This window comes from Xyrauchen texanus, chromosome 6, assembly GCF_025860055.1.
Source record: "Xyrauchen texanus isolate HMW12.3.18 chromosome 6, RBS_HiC_50CHRs, whole genome shotgun sequence".
NCBI lineage: Eukaryota > Metazoa > Chordata > Actinopteri > Cypriniformes > Catostomidae > Xyrauchen > Xyrauchen texanus.
This window is the reverse complement of record NC_068281.1, coordinates 29,586,579-29,609,345: the sequence shown is the minus strand read 5'-3', so window position 1 is coordinate 29,609,345 and position 22,767 is coordinate 29,586,579. Positions and strand designations below refer to the sequence as shown.

Here is a 22,767-nt window from a genome sequence, read left to right as displayed (position 1 = left end):
TCCAGCCGCGCATCGCCAGTGGCAACCGCTCCTTAAGCGAACCGTTCCGATTACCCCTGAAGAAGGCCACAAGGGAGGAGTCAGGGAAGTCCCTGACACTCGCCAGTTCAAAGAAGTCGCGGACGTGGTCCTCTATGGGTCGGCCTTCTTGCCTTAGATTGAGCAGCCGGTAGTTAGCCTGCAGGACCGCTGGATCCATTGGTGGTCGATCGTTCTGTAATGGTATTGTGAGGGAAGCAGGACAAGGCAGACAGGGGTGTGGATCCAAACGCGGCTTTTATTACTAATAACATAAAATAAACAAACACTGGAACAAAAGAAAAGTCCACGATGGGAAAAACTAAACTAACACACAGATGAACATAGGTTGGGTTAACAGGCAGGGAACACCAAGAGCAGGGTAACCTCCAAAGAACAGGGAACAACAGGCAGGGGACATAAACAGAGAGAGAGTGGTCAAAGAGCCGTGATAACAAAATGACGAACAGGTGCGGACAATAAAGCTGTGACAGCGCCGGGAAAGACGGAAAGTGAAGTTTACACACGGACAGTGAGACTCAGGGCAGACAACAGGGAAAACGTGACATGGAACGGGATCAGTGCTGGGTGAAACAGAAAACATGGTGCGGATGACACGAAACACGGTGCGGACGACATGAAACACGGTGCGGACGACACGAGACCGTGACACTATACATACTGTTGCACGAATTTTGTGTATATATATATATATATATATATATAAAATTGTGTATATGTATATACATTTTAATGACATCTATACTGTTGCACAAATTGTGTACTATATATGAATTTAAATCTTCAGATTTGTACACATCCAGAGTAAACTGTACCTTATCTTTGTGTTTGGAAGTGTTTTTTAAATCAGACACTGTTGTCTGTAGTCCTTCAAATAAACACGCTGCACCTGTGAGATGCAGATTCCCTAAATGCGCATTTGAGCGCCTTTGTATGTGCTGCTGTAGTCCAGCACGCATTTGGGTGAACAAATTATATTTCACATAAGGCTGATATTTGCATGGATTTATAATAGATATCCCAGAATACATAAATAATCGATTTCGAGCTCGGGGCCCATTGGGTTTAGAGGAACTGGGTATGACCAATCAGCCTGGTGGTTAATCTGTTCCTGAGTGTGTGCTAAATTTAAATACTTAATATGGTTCGCAATTTCAGCAGATACTGTACCTGCTTAAACAACATTGAAGGTGGTTAGTGAATAAGCACAAGTTTTTATGCTGAAATACCACGTGAAAAAGTTCCGCAATTGTTAAAGGAATATTACGGGTTAAAGACAAGTTAAGATTAATTGACAGCATTTGTGGCATAATATTGATTACCACAAAAATGTATTTTGACTTGGCCCTCCTCTTCTTTTAAAAAAGCAAAAATCTGTATTGAGACACTTACAATGGAAGTGAATGGGTACCTATTTTTGAACCTAAAAATACTTGCTGTTTCAAAAGTATAGCCACAAGTCATAAACAATATGCATGTAAACGTGATTGTAGTGTGAAAAAAATCACTGACTAATCCTTCCTGTGTAAAGTTACAGCCATTTCTATTCACCACAGATATTTTTCACATGCAAATGAGCTTTGCAGCAAACTTGTGGCAAATTGTTATTTGTTGCCAAAGGTTTGCCCGAGGTTCACCACTACTGGTGAAAGGCTGCAAACTTCTGGCAAACATTTGCAGCAAATCACAAGTTTATTTGTATGTGAAAACAACGAGCAGTACATTTGCAGCAAGTTTGCTAGTTTAGATTTTTTGTTAGGGTATGTAATGTCAACAAACCCTAAAACCCTGAAATTACTGTAAAAAGTATGATTTAAACAACTTTGCAGCTTTTGCATGCACTTTACCAGAACAATTAATATAAGTGCTTTTATAAAATTATAAGCGTCACCTTTCTGCTTTTAAACCCTACAGAAATTGGTTTGAGATAACTGCAATTAGTTTACTTAAATTTGGAGCTTGTTCAGCTTTTTTGCAAGTCTTAATAGTCATTTGCATTGTTTTTTTTTTTTTTAAGATCACTCTTTGTATTCAAGCACAACGTAGGCTGAAACTCCAGCCATCCTTATGATCAAGTATTCTGTTGTTGTCTTGGGATACCCAAAAGCATTGTCAACAAACAAATTAAACATTTACATTTTTCACTGTGCACCGAGCCTTAGCATCTCCTGCAGGGTTGAAGAGTCAAGGCAAAGCCCAGAGGGAGGCTCCTCTCCAACAAATTAATCCCTCAGAAAAGCAGAGCGGAGTGTGGCCTGTACACTAATCTGTTCCCTCAATAATTAAGAATGACTTCCGACGAAACTCGTCTTCACCTCTTGCAGTGGCACGCAAATGCATGCGTGCTCCTCGGCTGCCCACCCGAAACTCCTCTTTGCACTGACTATGACTGTTGCTATGGAGACAGTGCTTACCTCAGCGCTTCACGAAGTGCCCCACGCTCGCTCAAAGTTGTGTGCTTGATGTCATCGAAGTTGTTCTCCAAATTCACACAAGACTGGAGGATTCAAACACACAGAGACAATATTAGAACATAATAGTGCATTTTTTTTATTTGTACTATGAACAAAGCTATTTAGGTGACTAGAGTAAAATGATTAAAATGCAAAATATTTTTACAGCTGCTTTTAAAATTAAAGGGATAGTTCACCAAAAACTGAAAATTCTGTCAGAATTTCTTTATTCCGTGGAAAACAAAAAGAGATGCATCTTTTTTTCCTCATTCAACGAAAGTAAATGACTGAGATTAAACGTCCTGCTGTACTTTTGTGCTCCATAGAAGAAAAAAACCCATATGGGTTTGGACCAACAAGGGACAGAGTAGATAATGACAGAACTTGAAATGAGGTGAAATTTCCTTTAAGCAATAAAGGGACAAGAGGCAGTGCTATACTGTGCTGCATGATGCGCCTAACAATGTACTATAACCAAAATGTTTTTCTATGGGTGCTGTGCAGCAATATAAAAATTAGCTACATGAATAGTGTTTGAAATCATAGCTGCAACTATACTGTGTATTTGAGTATAACTGAAACACTGTTTTGACCAATTAGCACTCAGCGCATAACTATCCATTTAATAAAAAGAGACATGGGACAACCCTATACCTATAGAGGTGTCTATAACCACACATAAATTATTTTTAAAACTGTACATTTTAATATGACCATGCAGGAGAGTTATGCCTTTGAGTAGAACTAATATACTGTTCAGGGATTATCCTGCTTTTAAAGATTTACGAGTTTCTACTTTATAACGGAAGGATTAATTGGTGCCATTTAACACTGTAACATGACATGGTTGACATTATCAGAAAGGAATTAAGGAGGATTCCCCCAACCCCTCCCCATTTAGAAAAGGCTAAGTTCAAGCTGGTTACGGTGCTTTCTTTATTCTGTAAACTACTACAGTTTCAGAGTAGCCATTGTGAAAACTGACTTAAGCTTCTTAATGAAATTCAAAGGGATGAGCAGCCAGAAAATTCCCCCTCACATAGAGATTTGAAGTTTTGAGAGAATAGAATCACAACATGATTGAGATTGAGATTGAGGCTAACTCAATTTCCACACACTGAGTTAATTTATGGCATGAGACAGAGTTACTAAATTTTCTTATTATACAGATGTGAGGCGAATAAGAAACCAGTCTACACTGATATTCTTATATAGCTTTTTTATGAACCTCCAATGGACTCTTTAGCTGGTAACCTTGTGTTATACAGATTTCGATAAGATGTGAGAAATATAGTTTGTTTTACAAAACATGACCTAAAATATTAAAATGGGGTCTCAACTGTATTCCTTGATTGCCAAGTGAAGGTTTTACTTCATATGGCATATAAATATGAATGATAAGAGACAGTTGTCAACAACCTTTCTAACAGCATGCAGCTCACAATGTGTTATTTTGTATTTTCATTTCAAATGGAAAAATACTTGACCTCTGTCAACTCTGTCTCACCTAAGACTAATCTCAGAGCTTCTGTGTGGTATTAAAACTCATCTTTGTGGTAAAACATAATTACATTTCCAATTACACTGAGGCATTGTTGGGACCAGGATAACCATTGACATTTTCACTTGAAGTTATGTGTAGCATTTTTTCCCCGGCAAAGGATTAGTCTAATCCAACATCTTGGGGGCTTTATTATTATTAATTAGTCAAAATGCTTAGTGCTGGGAATTGGTAGTATAATTTGAGCATCTAATTAATATGCAAGCTCTAGAAACAAGATTCGGTATTTCATCAACACTGTCACCACATAGTGAAAAAAGCATTTAAAATGAACATTTGAATATGCTTATGAGCCTTGACTCATAGGACTCACAGGATATGATAATAATTGAAGGGAAATTTGGAATATTTAATTCACTTGGGGAATTGGGGGGTGGTATTGTGGGGTAACTGCTTATGATGCATTTTCATTATGTCTCCTTCAGGCCTTTGCTGGAGTTCTCTGATGAGTGCTAAATAATTACTCACTGATAAATTGTAAGCAAAAGGGCAGGAGAAGTCAAAATTTGAATCTCTACAATAATTGGACAAACTAGGCGGTTGGAACTAATTATAGAATTATAATCTTCTGCCCTATAATGGCTCATCAGAGTAATATGATCACAGTGATCGGCAGCATAATCACTGAATCTCCACACTATAAACTATCATTTTAGAATTCTCGTTATTATCCATAAACTGGGAGGAAGTTTGCTCACAAAAATCCCAAATATTATTTAATATAACTGAATCAACCCAACCACATTAGGTTACACAGACAAAAGTAATCTTTAAGTCAAATAGAAAAAAAATCCTTTACTGTAGGTACTAATTGCAGGTACCACTTTCTACATTGCAAAAGGGCTGCAGTACATTCAAATACACACTGCAACTTGTATTTTGTCAAAAATACTTTTTTACTTAATGTTTAGTAAAAATATATAAACATCCTTAAAACAAGATCCATTTATTTGAGAAGCAAAGTTACATCATATATTAAGCCTTGTTTTCAGAGAAATCTAACCAAATATATTGAGGTTTAAGAAAAAAGGCTTCTTGCCAATGGTATAAGAAAAATAAAGTTGATTTTACCTTTGAATTAAGCTTATTTTTCTTATCCCTAAGTTTTGCATTGTAACAAGCCTTAATGTCTTGTACAACTTGTCATTATTCCTTTACCTCTAATTTTTACTATGTTGAGACACAAAGAAGTAGCCTACATTGTAACTGTAACACATAGTGACAATCAGCAGTTGTAAAAATTCCACAAACAAGGAAAGACGTGTAAGTGTGTTATGACGTGACAAGGGTTTTCTTCACATTGGCTGATTCTTTAATCTTTAATGTAAGGCTCAAAGCAGCAGTGCTTGTGAAGGTTTGGAAAAGACAAAGTTATTTCAAGCAGCCACTGAGAAAATCTTGTCTTTGTTGTTTTTACAGTACAACAGGCTGTAGACTTACATCGCAGCTCTTCTCTGGGTTTCTCTTCCAGTGCTTCTTCTCCTTCTTCTTTGAGGTGGTGGAATGGAGTGCCGCATGAGACTTCACCCTCGGGTTCAATGCAAGGATACTCTGAAGCACAATTATATGTAATTAAGAATGTTAGATGTTCAATGGATCAATCAATGCAAGAGCATTATGGAATAATGCATGCCTTTTATTCAATGAACACAATAACCAAACTAAAACAACAAGCCATGACAGGCTGTGCAATACAGCAATTTTATCACATTTAGGAGCATTTATTGATGCAAAGCACAACATGAACAATTCTTCTTCGAAGTAATCTAGTTAATTACCCTAAGGGACCGTTTACAACGAATGCATTTTTTGTCATCTGCAGTGTTTTTTTTGCTATGTAAACATGCACTAGACAGACGTCTTTGACCCTTGCACTGGTTCTCACTGTTTTCTCTGCTCTACTGGATCTTGAGGCACTTGCGTTCTGTTCTATTAGCAAAACGTGCATATGCTTGCAATGACTATGCAGTTCATATAGCATTAACTGATATTGTGATATGATATGACTAGTTGTATTGCATATATGAAAAATAGGGGAGACCTGGGCTGCATTTCCCAAAACCTAAGATGATCGCAGAAACTATTGGCGCCAATAGTTTTTATGATCAAATTAAGCTTGCAATGCTTTTGGGAAACGCAGCCTAAGGCAGCTATCACACTTTTTACTTCTTGTTATTTTTATCAATTTCTGAATAGGCATAAATCATATTGTGTTGGGTACAAAACAACCTATTGAACATTTCCACTATTGTTGACTGGTGAAAAATATATATAGTTTATATATATATATATATATATATATATATGAACACTCATTGACTTTTTGTGACAACATGCCCCAATACTATAGGCACATAAGCACACTATATGTGTATTGCCATTAAATAGCATATTGTAGGCTTTACAGCAAAATTCAAACAGTAAAGCAACTATGAAGCACAAAACGATTCATGAAACATTAATTAAAACATTAAAACATATAAAACGTGTAACATACAAAAATAGCAAACCATTGTTTAGGTAAGCTGATATTATAATTAATGAATTATATAAAATTACAAAATCCTACAAACCTTCTGTATCCTGGTATTCATGAAATACGCCCTCATCCAAAGTTCAACCTTTCAGATGAAATCTACCTTCATTATTACATAGTTGACTCTTGCCTGAAAGTAAGCTCCTTTGGTTTGATTTGATTCACAAGTTTACAAAACAGCTAAAAATATAAATCATATTGGAATTATTTGGAGAAAAGTTTTTTATTTATTTATTTTTATTCACGACAGTATTGAACTACATGCTTGAAACCAACAAACCAAACTTTGAGAGAAAACGTCTAGGTTACTGTAATAACCCCGTTCACTGATGGAGGGAACGAGTCATTGTGTCGATGTAGTGACACTAGGGGTCTCTCTTGATAGCGTCGGTTGCCTCTGAACTTTTAGAAACGGTCAATGAGAAAGGCCGATTCACGAGCCAGAGGGCTAGGGAGGAAGGACATCCAGGGAGCATAAGTTTTGTGGGCTCGCCTGGGAGTAAGACCGCACGTATTCACCTCAGAGGAGGGGAAATGCGCTATGCGCAAGCGATATACCCAGTCAGCTGTTCTGTATTACCGTGTTCTACTTGCTCGGACCTAAAAAAACACAGGACGAGACCGACTCAATCCGGAGATGATAGAATATCACAAAGGTATTGGGTGTCGCCCAGCCCGCCACTCTGCAGATGTCTGCTAGGGAGCCACACTTCTCGTAGAGTGTGCTCAAACCCGCAAGGGGGCTGGCACGGCCTGGGTGTGATAGGCCAGTGCAATGGCGGCGATGACCCAGTGGGCAAGCCTCTGTTTGGAGACAGATTTCCCTTCCCGCTGTCCGCCAAAGGAAACAAAGAGCTGCTCGGAAAATCTAAAGCTCTGTGTACGGTCCAAATAGGTGCGCAAAGCACGCAACGGACACAGCAACGATGAGGCTGGGTCTGCCTCCTCCCGGGGCAGCGCTTGCAGGTTCACTACCTGGTCACTGAAAGGGGTCTTAGGATGACATGAGCATCTGCCGGACCAAACTCCAGGCAGTGTCGCTGACAGTGAACGCTTGCAGGTCCCCAATCCTCTTGATGGAAGCGAGCGCAATCAGGAGGGCTGTCTTCAGAGAGAGGACATTTAGCTCAACTGACTCTAGTGGCTCAAAAGGAGCTTTCTGAATGCCCGCAAGGACCACGGAGAGATCCCATGAGGGGAACAGGAATGGCCTGGGAGGATTCAACCTCCGGGCACCTCTAAGAAACCTGATGATCAGGTCAAGCTTCCCTAAGGACTTACCGTCCACTGCATCGTGGTGACCCGATATAGCGGCTACATACACCTTCAAGGCGGAGGGGGACAGCCGCCCCCTCCAACCTCTCCTGCAGGAATTAGAGCACTGACCCAACTATGCACCACTGCGTGTCTTCTGATCGGGAAGAGTACCAGTATGTGAACAGACGGCACTTTAGGGCGTAGAGCTGCCTGGTAGAGGCAGCTTTACGTTTAGATCTTCCACGTCCTGTCCAAGGGCCAGACGTAGAGGTTCCAGAGGCCTGGGCGTTGATGCCAGAGAGTGCCCTGTCCCAAGGATAGAAGGACCGTCCTCAGGGGAATCTACCTGTGCATGTAGGCTCGCTGGGGGATATGCGAGTTTGCGTAGCCGATTTATGTACGCTACCATTGCGGTAGTCTACTGTCTGAACGGATCAAGACGTGCTTGTCCTGAATCAGCGGGAGAAACCTCTGCAGGGCAAGAAATATAGCCAGAAACTCTAGGCAATTGATGTGCCAACGTATCTGTGGTCCTGTCCAGGAGCCGGTGGCTGCATGTCCATTGGACATGGCACCCCAACCCAGTTTGGAGGCGTCTGTGGTGACCACGATGCATCTGGATACCTGCTGTAGGGGTGAAGATCACACGGTATGTGCCGTGGCGCCATGCAAATCTCAGGACTCGAGTCTGAAGCCAGTGCTAAAGTGGTCTCATATGCATCAACCCGAGCGGCGCGACCACCGCTGAGGATGCCATATGCCCCAGGATCCTGTAGAACTGCTTTAGAGGGACCACTGTGCCTAGTTTGAATGAGGTGAGGCAATCGTTTGTGAGGCACGCTGTCATTGAGACTTAGTCTAACTCCATGCTGAGAAAAGAAATGCTCTGAACCGGAGAGAGCTTGCTCTTTTTCCAGTTGACCTAAAGCCTTAAACGGCTGAGGTGCCTGAGTACCCGGTCCCTGTGGGCACAAAGTAACTCTAGAGAGTGAGCTAAAATCAGCCAGTTGTCGAGGTAATTGAATATGCGGATGCCCACTTCCCATTGTGGGGCAAAAGCGTCCTCTGCGACCTTCGTGAAGACGTGAGGGGTAAGGGACAAGCCGAAGATTAGTATCTTGTAATGATACGCCCGGCCCTCGAACGTGAACCGTAGGAAGGGTCTGTGTCGGGGCATGATCGAGAAGTGGAAGCATGCATCTTTCAGGTCTACTGCTACAAACCAATCTTGACGCCGAACGCATGTTAGAATATGTCTCTGCATGAGCATCTTGAACGGGAGTTTGTGTAAGGCTCGGTTGAAAACTTGTAGGTCCAAGATAGCTCCACGGGGAGCATCTCGTTCCTCGGGTCATCTGTCTCAGGAATGCTTGGGAGCCTTCCGGGTCCTCGAAGAGGTTCGAGAGACAGGGGGCTTCCTCTACGCTCGGCTGAGAGCTTGGCCCAGGTTGAGGTGGAGCTACCTGTTGTCTTGCAGCCACAGGGGGACACCATCAAGCAGACGGGGCTTGGCTTTAGTTGGAACGGGGGTCAGTTGCTGAGCGTAGTTCCTGCAGCACATCAGGATCAGGACTACCCAAGTGCAGATCTTTCAGTGCCTTGGCCTGGTGGACTTGCAGAAGGGCCATGGCATGCAGGGCGGAGGTGGCCTATCCGGTGGCACCGTAGACTTTCGTCGTCATTGTCCTAAAAGCCTTGGAGGGGAGTGCTGGCCCAGACATACGAGGCAGCGTCTATGACCATCAGAAGCTGAGAGATATATGCCGCATCCAGGAACTACACAAAGGCGGAAGGGCTTTTAAAAATGCATCTTTAAAAAAAACGTTCAACACCAATGTGTTACTCTTTTAGAGAAAACACTCTTTTAGAGGTTGTTTGCTCTTTTAGAAGCGCAGTCGAAGCACCCAAGGCCGCTGGTAACACGCTGCAAGATCCAACATCGAAAGCTCTGTAGAGGTGTGTGGAACAGTAGTGGAAACTCCAGCGTGCAAAACACAACCGTTCGGCTCCAAAGAAAAAATCGGACTAAACAGATGCACGATTCCCTCCTTTTATACCTGTATGTCGGGGGAGGGACATGCAAATTCTGTTCGCCAATTTCTCATTGGCCTTTTCTCAATGTTCAGAGGCAACCGAAGCTCTCAAGAGAGACCCCTAGTGTCACTACATCAACACAACGTTGAGTGAGTGACAGAAGGGGACCAGCATTTGTGTGACTGTGCAGACATTTGTTTCAAAACCTTATAGTTACTAGAATCCAGCCTTTATGACAACTTCCCCTTGTGATAACCAACCCTGGTCTACCCTACAAAGCTAAGACAATCATGCAGTTGTGTTCCCCAAAAATGAAAGAGTTTTAAAACATTGATACAAACTACAGAGCCCGCTCAACCCAAGGTCCTTCAAAGCCGTCTGTGACAAAGCTGATTAGAGCTCCATTGCAGTGGACCAATAAAGAACAGCCTGACTGAAAGAGTAGAGTGTGAAATGAAAGCCATGATGGGCACCATCATCATTTGATTCAGGAGCAACCTTCATTTCAAATGTGCACGGCACCTTCACGCCTGCCAGTCAAATCACCCAGCACATTGGAGGCAGGCACCAGTGAGGGATCTTTTAATGGCAAATGCAATTAACAGGCAGTTTACTGAGGGAGAAAGAACAAGAGGGGGGAGGGGGATGGGGGGGCAACCATTACCATCACACTAATACCAATTTCATGCTCTTCGTAGTGTAAAAGAATACCATGTTCACAGTCAATGCACTGTGCTGAAACACTATCTGACAAAGGCCAAAACAGAGGGCCAGGAGCAAATTGAAAAAAGCCACTTGGCATTCTCCCCTATGAGCCACAAATGTCAGGAAAAAAACCTTCACCCAAAATGACGACGCTGACAGAAATTCCTGATATGACACTTGAATGCTGCAGTGGCTCTGTGTGTTATCCGTGTGAATGTTTGTCCAATTAATACAGTTTATAATCAGTCATGCACCATTTCCTAAACAAATATCAATGGCATGTTTAGCCATTTATGCAACAAAACCTTCCAAATTACTTGAGAAGCACATGTTTGCAAGGCAGTCTCCATTTATTCTTGGAGGGGTAAATTATTGATAACACTATTAGTATGTATCATGTGTAAATCAGTCTTGGTTTTGTTGGGGGTATAGTGCACTGAGCTGGTAAGATGAGTTCTTGCATTAAACTTTTACGATTTTATTTGTATTATTTTCATATCTGTGGAGGCATCCTGATGCCTTAAACCCTCCCTCACTAGAAAAATATAAAATGTGGGTGGTCTGTGGCCTTCAGTTTTTCTCAGATTTGACAATTTTTTAGCACTGCTTTGACTATATGGAATATATATTAGGTTACCAACCCTATATAGTGTTGAGCATAGGAGACCCTCTATGTTTTCAGTCATTTCAGAGGCTCACAGATATGATGAAGAAAAAAGAAAATCTGGTTTGAACAGGTATTGTTCCCTTGCTGGGACCCTGCTGATAACCAGTTAGTCAAGCTAGTGTTTATTTGCTATAATAGGCTCAGTCTGAGAAGCAGGTGTAATAATGAGAGAATTAAGCCATGTTTGACCAGCCGCAGATGAACAGATTTGAAAATCTATGGATGGCAACCACAAAGTGAAAGCACAGTCGAGACAGAGCCAAAAGGAAAAGCAATATAGTATTAATAATAAAAACGTACATTCAAGGCCAATACACCAACAAAGGAACAAAATGCCAAGTACATTTAGAGCAACTTGATGATTTCTGAGTGAAGGCTGTTTCTTGTAAGCATTGTAAAAACATTGTGCACCTTTGCCAATTAGATCAATATTGTGTAAGGGGAAACACATCCATAAGAAGAAGGGACCTTTATAAAAAGCGATCAATATCTCCTCTAAAGCCCCTCTGTGACTGTTAAACAAGCTCAAGCTAGAAATTAGTCTATTTATGTCAGATGGTCTTTTAGTGGAATAAAGATTGAAATGAAAGTGCGTGCCCACTTTTATCACCAAATGAAGGGTCACTTTGCATAGTATGCATTCAGTTCTATAGGTCCCATTTAATTGGTGAGGTATTTTGGTTTGATTTGCTTTTACCAGAGATGTACAATGAGCTTTCATGAGATTGAACTCAGTCCATAAGTTAAAGTGGGCTCATTGTTTTGTCAGTTTAAATAAAACCTGATTTAAAATGTCAGCCAGGTTCAGATTTCAACTGTGAGATTGCTTTCTCCTCTCAAACTACTACAGCTTCAAGTCTAGAGTTTAAAAAAAAACAATTATTAAAAAAAAAAAGCTGCAGGATTCAATTAAATCGCAGCAGAAGCACATACTAAAGAACAAGTATATACACTGAATCAAAAAACTGGGCTTTGACTAGAAGGATAAGGCAGGACTGAGAGGCATTTTATGCAGGATGTGATGTGCCATGTGCTGCATCTCCACAGGGAGAACTCTGGAGACTGGCTTTATCACTCTCTACTAGTCATACTGATCAACTGAGACAACAAATCAATACTGTTTTTTTCCTGCCAAAGTAAGCAAAATATGCTCCCTATCCAGAAAAAGAACATGATCAAATAATGATAGGAAACGATGTATTTTGCTATCAGTTATATTAAAGATGGTGGAAAGCCTTGTATGAGGTGTATTATTATCGTGATTTGGATAAGATATAACAGAATCTAGGAAAGCACTGTACATAGGATTTACAAATGCATTTTAAAGTTTTATTCAGAAATGCATTACATTGGTACAATAATAATCTGTTAAAGGGTTAGTTCAGCCAAAAATGAAAATTCTGTTATTTACTCAACCTTGTGTCCTTCTAAACCTGTATTATTTTCTAACATCAACTGAACACAAAAGGAGACGTTAGGCAGAATATTAGAGCCTAATAGCCTCGATCACCATTCACTTTCAACATATCTTTTACCTAATATGCTATTTTGTGTTGCATGGAAGAGAGAAAGTCATATGGGTTTGGAATGATATGAGGGTATATCATTTTTTGTGGAGTTATCCCTTTAACCCTCAGGTTATTTTTGACATTAAAAGTTAAAATAGTAAAAACTAATCTAAAAGGAATATTCCCGGTTCAATACAAGTTAAACGTAACTTCTGTGGCATAATATTGTTTATCATAAAAATGAATCTGGGTTCCAGAGAGGCACTTGCAATGGAAGTGAACAGGGACCAATTTTTGAACGTTAAAATACTCGCAGTTTCAAAAGTATAGCCACAAAAAAATAAACAATATGGTGTAAACATGATAGTGTGATAAAATTGCTTACTAACCTTTTCTGTGTAAAGTTATAGCAAATGTTCAAACTTTGTTGCCCTGACGTTGTAATGTCAACAACCCTAAAACCCAGAAATTACTGCAAAAATTACAATTTAAACAACTTTACAGCTCAAATAATAAAAAAGTTTTAAAAGAAGAATTAATGTAAGTACTTGTATTAAATAAAAATAGCTTTTATTATAAATAAGCTTCACACTTCTACTTTAAACCCTCCAAAAATTGGCCCCATTCACTTTAACCTCGATATCTGCTTGTGTCAAAATAGTTTTTGAGTGGTAATCAACTTTATACCACAAATGCTGTTGATTGAGGTTAACTTGTATTGAACCTGTGTGAATGTGTGCGTGTGTGTGTGTGTGTGTGTGTGTGTGTGTGTGTGTGTGTGTGTGTGTGTGTGTGTGCGTGCGTGTGTGTTCATGCGTGTGGGCGGGTTTGGGTGGTTTACAAGGACATTTTTTTAGGTCACATACTGGTAATTACAAGAGTATTATGCTATAAATGTTGTATATGAGGACATTTCTACTGTCCCCGTAATTCAAATCGTGTAAAAACATACTAAACTGTCCTTTTTTTTTTATATATGTAAAAATGCTGAAATAGTTTTTTTGTGAGGGTTAGGTTTAGGGGTAGGATTAGAGTTAGAGTTAGGGGATAGAGTATATAGTTCGTACAGTATAAAAATTATTATGTCTATGGAGAGTCCTCAAAAGGATAGCTGCTCCAACATATGTGTTTATGTGTGTGTGTACACCTAATCTCAGGTTGCTCCGAAGTTAGAAATCTGAGGGTAGCAGGGGTTTAGGTTGCTGTCAATGTTATACGTTTACACTTTGGATTAAAGTATCTGCTAAATGACAGCTAGCGATTTACTTTTTAATTAAATCTAAATCTGAAAATGAACATGATATTTAACATAGCCTCGACAGTATATGTAACAAATGTAGTAAATCAATAGAAAAAAGGGTGTATTGATACAATCTTTTTTTAATATTTAGAACATAGCAAAACAATAACCTTTACTCTCAAAAAAATTATTTTAAGATTTACCCATTTCAATTTCATAACAAAATTCCATAAAATTAAACAATTCAATTTGATGGAATTTGTTTTATAAAATATTAAATGTATAAATCTTACAAATAGGCTTAAATATTTTTTGAGTCCAGTAAAAACAACTAGTTCATATGATCACGCAAGAACATTAATTGATGAATAATTGGAGTGTCAGTTCAAAAGACCATTTCATATGAAAAATATAGACCTTTTTTTTTAACCAGCGTGCACATTTTAGGGTTAAACATTACTTTCTCAGTCTGTTCTTTCCTTCCTCTCAAGTCTTTGAGGAAATATTGAGTGGAGGACAGGATACAAAACAGAGGCAATCAAGACCTTAACCCATGCCTTAATTAAATTAGTGTAATATGACAAACCCATTCCTTTGACTTGTCACACAGACTGAGAACATGGTTGGTCCAAAGAATAGCAGGCCACTCACAGATGCCTAGCCTGTGGTCGCCCATGCTGGGAATCAACGCCAGCTCTGTTTTACTTATTACAGTGCAAACTGAATAGAATCTTCAGGAGACCTTTAGCTGAGCAAGATGATGTTGATGCCAAATGATCTGTATTGCTCTCTGTAATAATGTTACAGGACTAAATGATATTCTGGACTAGTGCTGAACATTTCTGGGCTGCTTGTGGGTCGTGGCTTCATTTCAGCTATGGAGGATCAATTCCTGTATTGATTTCAGGCAAAAAGACTAGGCAAGAATCTCTGTAGATTGTGTTTAACTATTCCACCTTCGGGAGGGAGCTGTGTTTCAAAAGATGAAGTGTGCTTTGGAAAGAGGTCAAGTTGCCTATATTTTATGATCATTGCATAAACGCCTACATGCGAATTTGCCTTGTTTTCTCTGCATATACAATATATGATATCATTAGCATTAATTATAGCATCAGGTGTTTTCAACCTTTACACTCCCAGAGAGACTTGGGGTGGTCTTTTTTGACTTGGGCCAGTAAGCAAGCATATAGCAAAACGTTTAGTAATGCCCTAGCAACCACCTTGCAACACTCTGGCAATGCCCAACAAATAACATGACACTGCATAAATGTAAACAAGTCTCATAAAAAATTAAAAAATACAGTATAAATGTTATATGTGTAAATATATATATATATATATATATATATATATATATATATATATATATATATATATATATATATATATATATATATATTCAGTAAATGTTATGTACAGTACACACACACACACACACACACACACAGATGTTGGTGTGGCTATCCTTATGAGGACTCGCCATAGACATAATGATTTTATACTGCACAAACTATTGATTCTATCCCTTAATCCTAACCCTATCCTTTAACCTAACCTTCACATTTAAAAAAAAACACAGTTTAGTATGTTTTTTAAGTGATTTGAATTATGGGGACACAAGAAATGTCTTCATAAACCACATTTATAGCATAATACCCTTGTAATTACCAGTTTATAACATAAAAAAATTGCCTTGTAAACGACCCAAACCTGTACAAACACACACACACACACACACACGTATATATGTATAAGCATGTTCAATACAGTAAGTCATTTTCTTTGTATAATTAATAATAATTACACAATATAGATCATTTCAGGTTTGACATTTGGTCCCCAAAATGTTATAAAGAATATGCATCTAATTGTATCCCATTAATTGAGTTTTGACCCATATATGCATTTTAGGCCTAAATAAATGTAAGGATAATTGTTTATATATTATCTCAAACCGAAGGAATAGAGTTGAACAGGTTCAAATTCCTGATGAGAGGGAGTCAGAGGGCCCCTGCACTGTCCAAAGGGTTTGAAGAGACAGTCATTTTGCAATAAGATTTCTTAATACTGCTCACTTGTGTTTGGGATTATCATTGACTGAACATCGGGGCATGAACCGGTTGAGTGGTTCATAGTTGTATGATAAACCAAGCATAAGGATGGCTAGCTCATCGTTAACAATGTCCTTTCAAAAACCATCATACTTCTCACTTGTGTTTGCTTACACAATATTACACAGCATGACAATTTAAAGCAAAAATCAGTTACATGACTCTAAAACTGTTTTTGCTGCATTCTTGTACAGAATCTGCAGATCATAAAAAAGGATATTGCACAAGTGTTTTATCTGTGTATTGTTCTAGCACTTATCAGTTTCTGTAAACACACTGGTGCATGTGCATACTACGTCACTCAAAACAAGATTTCTTATGAAAGCTTCAAGCCCCTCTTTCCTGAAAATGTACTAATCAGTTTTAAACAAGAATACTGTTTTGCTCTGAAAAAAAGAGGGTGGTTTATCTCCCTTGTGCAATCATATGACGTACTTAACCTTTGTAACCTTTTATATAATCACTTACATCAGTAACATATGTAATTTTCTGAGGCGAATGTCTTCGCAACCATGTAATCACAGACCATTATTACATGGTAAATATTCACAACTATCCTCATAAATTGGAAAAAGATTTATTTTGTACGGCACAGATGAAAGCTGCGCTAGGTGCAGCATCTAACTTCGACATCCATGATATGGATGTCTGTCAGCTAATGGGGCTTCATAATGTTCATGATGCAATTTTGGCTTTTAAGTCGACAATTTTCTATCACGGTACTTGACTCACTATCAAGAAGTGGTCATTGTTGGGGTTTGGGCCCTTCCATAAAAAGCTGTAGCCCTTTGTGTAAGTGGCCACATTAATCTGTTTTTTAACGAACACTGATGGCCATCGCGGTGGATTTTTTAATGAATCCGTGAGCACACACAATGGCACGCATTTAGCGTTCACAGAAAAGCAGGATATTAAAATGAGACATCTGACAGCACTGCCAAAATGAATGGCCAATTAAATTGCCCCACAGACAGCCATTATTATGACATTTAGTGAGGTATTTTCAGTGGCAGACAGGAGTCTTTTAGAACAAATTTTAAGTGCACTCTGCACACCAAGGTCACGTTGTCATAGTCATAACACTCATAAATAGAAATGCTAATGAGAGTCATCAGTAACAGTTCTATTTTCTCTATGAAAGTCAATGCCCATATCTGCTCAACTTAAGAGAGAAAGCTTTATCTCACCTGAGCAGAGACGTCATCCAGCATGTGCTGTGCATACCAAGACTTCATAAAAAAGTCCTGATGGCTGTTTTCTCTGAGTAGGCTCACCACTAACTGATATGATGTATGTACAGTACCTCTAGATCAAACATGGCAAATGCTAGCCACACCATAATGTTGGAAATAATGCTTTGAGTTAGGACTGAAAATTGCTAATTGCCTTGAAATGCATCTGTTGAGTGAGTGGACTGCCTGAAATTTAATTCTGCACCATTTTAAAAAGGGACCAAATAAAAACATTTGATTGTGACTCCTTTTGTGCTCTGACTTAATTAAGTTAATTAATTTTAATTCAGAACAATCTAGAAAAAAAAACTTTAGGATTTAACACTTCTTTTCCTTGCTGTAAAGTCCTCCCAATGAAACTTACACCTCGGTATCTGTATGTTACTTTAAAAAAGATCCCAGGTTATATACAATATAGGCCAAAGAAAGTGTAGCCTACCCTGGTCAGGCAAAGCAAAGGGCTCGTCTCTTATAGTGCAAAAATTATAGGAAAACATGCAACATGGACTGTACACTTGTTTATCTAAAAGAAATGACCATTAAATTGCAACTACTAATCATGGCTTTATCGTTTTTGAATAATTATGATACTGTGCATTACTGCTGAATATGGGTCTCTGTCCAAGGTTCTGAAATCTTTCCCTATCTGCAGACAAGACATCATGTGAAATGCTATTAATTTGAAATCTTATACATCTCTACCTTTATAAAAATTCAGGCTGATTTATAACTGTCCTTCAATTTCAAATATTAAAGACTTGAGAGCAAAAAAAATCCCATATATAGTGTTATATCATACTCATACCAGTACTGCAAATGTATCTAACTTGTAATGATATCATTATATATTATCACTGTCCATTAAGCTCACACTCTTAGGTTTACATAAATTCGGAATACTGAATAAGTACATTTCAAGATAATATAATGTGTATGAGTTATAAAGTTTGCTTTTATTAAAGTCAAGTGTGCTATATTGTTTTATTTTTATTGATTCGATGTGTTTGTATTATACGCGGCGTTCCAAGTTTCAGAGTTTTGTCTCTCACAGTCTCCCACATAAATCACCTTCCCTGATTTTAAAAACACGGACACGTGATCAAAAACAGCAACAAATGCGTTTTTAAAACGTTTTACTTCAAAAACAAAACTTAGAGGCATGTCGGATTACCTCGATATCCTGCAATTCTTTGCTGATCATTGTAGCCATGACGTCCGATATGATCCGATCTCTTCTCTGTGAAAAACACGAACCTATTACCGTAGTAGGTCTGAGCACGCGCTTGGCACTTCATTGAGCGCGACGAAAAACATGAGACTAGTCCATTTTCTTACCGCTCACTTTAATAACAAACTTTGTTGTTAGCTTTGCGTTAACGCTGATATTAGAAATCGCCTATTTTAAAGCGATGCCCACATCTATATTGTTTTAATCCCAATAATTTGTGAAATTAACTCTAATATGCAAAATATTCTAGTTGTGGGTGAAATGGTAGATTCCGTCAACAGAAGTTCGAAGGGTCAAAGTTAAGTTTGCCTTAAGGTAAGGCACGACTGCACGTGCACTCGGTGTAGATTTTACAACCCCCAATATGTTTTTCTTCTTATCTTTCATTGTTAATTATTATATGCACAGAGATTAATGATATATCCCCAATTCTTGATCATGTTTGTAGGATGCCACTGATTATAGAAATCTTGTGTTGGAGTTACTTTGTCTGACTTTATAAAACAATGCTACAAAAGTCTAATAAAACAAAGTCTATGGGAAAATCTTGTTTTTAAGCATATTTTGCTTTGAGGTGATTTTTGTGACTTTAGCAAGCTTTGACAAGCAATATCCATATTCTTCCCTTCAAAACCATTGCTGTGATACAGTACAGAGTTTCAGCTACTGTTATGTGTAGCCTATTTTTTAATAAAAAAAAAATATTTTTTTAAATAGGTATTATAGGTATCATTATAGGTAACATATGTATTGTTTAATTGTAAAAATACATAATTCTGCTAAGTTGGATCTCTCAGGGTTAAATAAACTTTCCTCAGACCAGCCATGTATTTATTTAATTCTTGAAAGACATTATATTGTAATAAAATGATACATGGTGATGCACAGTCATGTAGCCAGTTAATTTAATTTTCACTTTTATATCGAATCTGTATATTCTCATTATAATGTAGTATATTGCATTCGCCAGTTAATGTGATTTACTGCTTTCTCATATGCATAAGTCAGATTATACGTTTGAAACAAGAAAGATATGAAAGTCAATGAGGACTTCAATGTAATTCAGGCTGCTTCAGAGTGAAATGAGGGGTTAAAATATTTTCAACCAGTATTACACTGAGGGGAGTGGCTTATACAAACGATGTCACTAACCCCTCGCTCCGTTTCTCAGTAAACTTATGGCTCAAAGTCTCATGACCCCAAAGTACCACAGGTTTTCTTTTTTCTTTTCATAATGATTATAAGCTGTGATATTATGCAGTATTCAAGTGTGGTATTGTCATTATGCAGTAGTCAATGTTCACTAGTACTATTTCTTATTTTGTGTTGTACTTATTTTGTCAAACTGTTTATCTGTTAATTACAAATATTATAGCCCTAATTGCCTCAGAAAATCAAATATGGAAATGGATGCTGTTTATTATTTTCACTTAGAATTGTGGGTGTGATTCTTCTCTGATCCACCTCCTTTCAAACAAATAATTAAATCAGTTTTCCATTTAAATTTGAGCAAAAATGTCTGCTCTCCAATCTTGCTGCGAGCTGCAAACATGCCCAACCAATGTTAGAGTAGGCTACAGTAAATAGAGTACAGATAACAAATTTCTGCTTAATTATAAAACATTAATTTTCCAACAGATATATTATACATGATAACATTTTGTCGTAGTACATCAAGTTATATTAGAGAAATTGAAAAAATGCATATACAGTGTAACAGCTTATCACCCTTTTAATTTATTTTAATCTAAAGACAAGGAATTTTGTTTTCCTGTTTTTATGTAGACACCACAGATATCACATGTACAAATAGGTCACTTCACCTTCCATTCACTAGTGTTTATTCCCCCTGCCTGCTTACATCTCTCGTCTTTGCAGTCAGAGCGGGTTTTTCTCCAACGCAACACAGCAGGCCAAACATGAGCAGGGCTTGATGTTCAAACACCTGCCGACTGCTGAGGAGCTTTATTTTTCAAATCTGCTATTCTGGAGCTGAGCATCTCACTGGTGTTTGTGTGTGTGTGTGTGTGTGTGTGTGTGTGTGCGCGCGCGTGTGTGTGTGTGTGTGTGTGTGTGTGTGTGTGTGTGTGTGTGTGTGTGTGTGTGTGCGTGTGCATGCATGCGGCGTGTGTTTGCACCTCAAGTGCTTTTGGCAGTGTCTGCTTAGCCCTCAACACAATGTTATGCTTTATCACGAGACAATTATTTTTGTCACTCTTTTGAAACAGTCAGAACACAAATGCAGTTTAGTGCACTTAGCATGCAGTATTCTCCCTACATACTTTTGTATGTCATGTAAATTACAATGGCATAGAAATTATCATTCCAACGTAAAAACAGAGCTCTCCCCTCCCCAACAGGATTTTCTGTTGCTCTCTCTTAGATTCATATTCGCCCTATATTTTTCAAATCTAATATTTATGTTCGGGATAGAAGCCTCCTCATGCTGAGAGCTGATAAGCCCGAGGCGTCTTACTGATCAGAGGGATTCTGGATCCTCTAGAATCAGCAGGGGTCAGAATATAATTATAATCAACCAGCTGTAATAGTACAGAGCCAGTGCTTTGGCGTATACACCGCATGTACCAGAATCCAGCACAGAATTGTCATCACGCATATAGACTCTGGCAACAAACGACACACTTGGCTCCCGTGAATTTCTCCTCTCCTCCATGTCGGCCAATTCGGTGAATCAGCGTTTGATTGATTCTTGTCACACAGCGTTTGTGTGCTGAAAGAGAAATGATCTCAGTCCTTGGGCAGTAGCAAAGCTGACATCAGATAAGTGTCCTTTCATTTTCAAAGTGAAGACAGCTTGATTATACGTTTGTGAAAAGTGCTGCTTTCAGTACACCAGGAAATTTCACTGCCCTGCTGTAAAACAAAACTGCCAGTCGTATATTTAAGTACCTTGAAACAGTGTTGAAGAGATTACATAGAAGTGATCATAAATTCCATATACTGAGCAAAAAATGAGTTGATACATTGCTATGTAACAAATTACTCTCAAATTAGATTGATTACAACTGGTAGTCAATCGATTTGGTTTTTTTTTTAACAGATGGCCTATATAATGTTAAAATATATAGGTAGTGAAATATATATAGAATAAATATAGAGACCAGGGCTAGTTGTCTTTACTCCAGTGAATATTTCTCAGTTTAGGTTTATTTTTAATTACATTTTACATTTGTTTACTAGTTATCATAAAATTGTCAGTTAATTATCTTAGAAAAAAATCTATTGTACATTTAGCTGTTTAGAAATAAGATACTGTGCATGGAACACACATTCATTGAACACCATTTGTGACAATTTGCCCCAATAGTGGGACACACTATATGGGGTAAATTGTCACAATGGAACCTGCCTTTAAACAGCCTGTTATAGTACGATTCACTAAACAACAAAAATGAAAAAGGTAATAAACAAAAATAAAAAAAAACCTTGTTTTAGACAACAAATATAATGATAAATTGAATACATTTATGACATTTAAAACACTTGTGGCAACCTGCCCTGCTAAAAATGTGACAGCATGCCCCAATTTGACTTTCATAAAAATACTGTTGTCCTAAGTACACATTCAAACCTATGTACAAATCTGCCTTCATAAAATTGTTGACCCTTGCTTTAATGTATCCCTTGTTTACCCAAGAGCTATAACAAAATATAATGAAAACTTTTTCAGATTTATGAGGGTTTTGAAGTAGGTGTTTAAAACAGGTATACGAACATGAAACTGCTAGATAAAGGACACATTTGCGCAATTAAATGTTTGATTCCAAATCTTAACTTCACTGAGATACAGCCCTTGTTACACTTGTCAACTTTCCCCTCTCTCTCTTATACGTATAGCAAATAACACATACACAAATTTAATTGGCATGAACACATGCTTTACATAATATTTACTCATTCACTATAAAATATAGGAAAAAACTAAATGTGCACTATCTATTGACAAGGCTGTCAGAAGAATTTTCTTTTAAACGAACAAAATAAAATTTCTTGATTCAAAAAACAGATACCAGCCGATGACAGTAATCGCAAAATGGCCAAATAATCAGCTAATATATTGGTCTAATTACTAGTTATAACATTTATTCTGCATGCTTTTCGTGGGTTTAAATAACCTTCGATTTCTTCAGCATCAGTAGGTCCCTTTCATTTGCAGTCTCACATACCTTTTACAC

At 38.2% G+C, this 22,767-nt stretch overlaps 1 protein-coding gene across 1 annotated transcript in view; it reads right to left on the bottom strand.

Moving 5' to 3' along the window:
* The window catches only part of LOC127644674 (dihydropyrimidine dehydrogenase [NADP(+)]-like), a 210,900-nt gene extending 192,323 nt beyond the window's left edge, over window positions 1-18,577 (bottom strand). The window contains exons 1-3 of the mRNA XM_052127984.1: window positions 18,515-18,577; window positions 5,494-5,604; window positions 2,454-2,536 (exon numbers count right to left, since the gene is read on the bottom strand). Coding sequence (XP_051983944.1) covers window positions 2,454-2,536; window positions 5,494-5,604; window positions 18,515-18,553 — 233 coding nt within the window. The 5' untranslated portion in view covers window positions 18,554-18,577. The remainder of the gene's footprint in view (window positions 1-2,453; window positions 2,537-5,493; window positions 5,605-18,514) is intronic.
* Window positions 18,578-22,767: the final 4,190 nt, after the last annotated feature.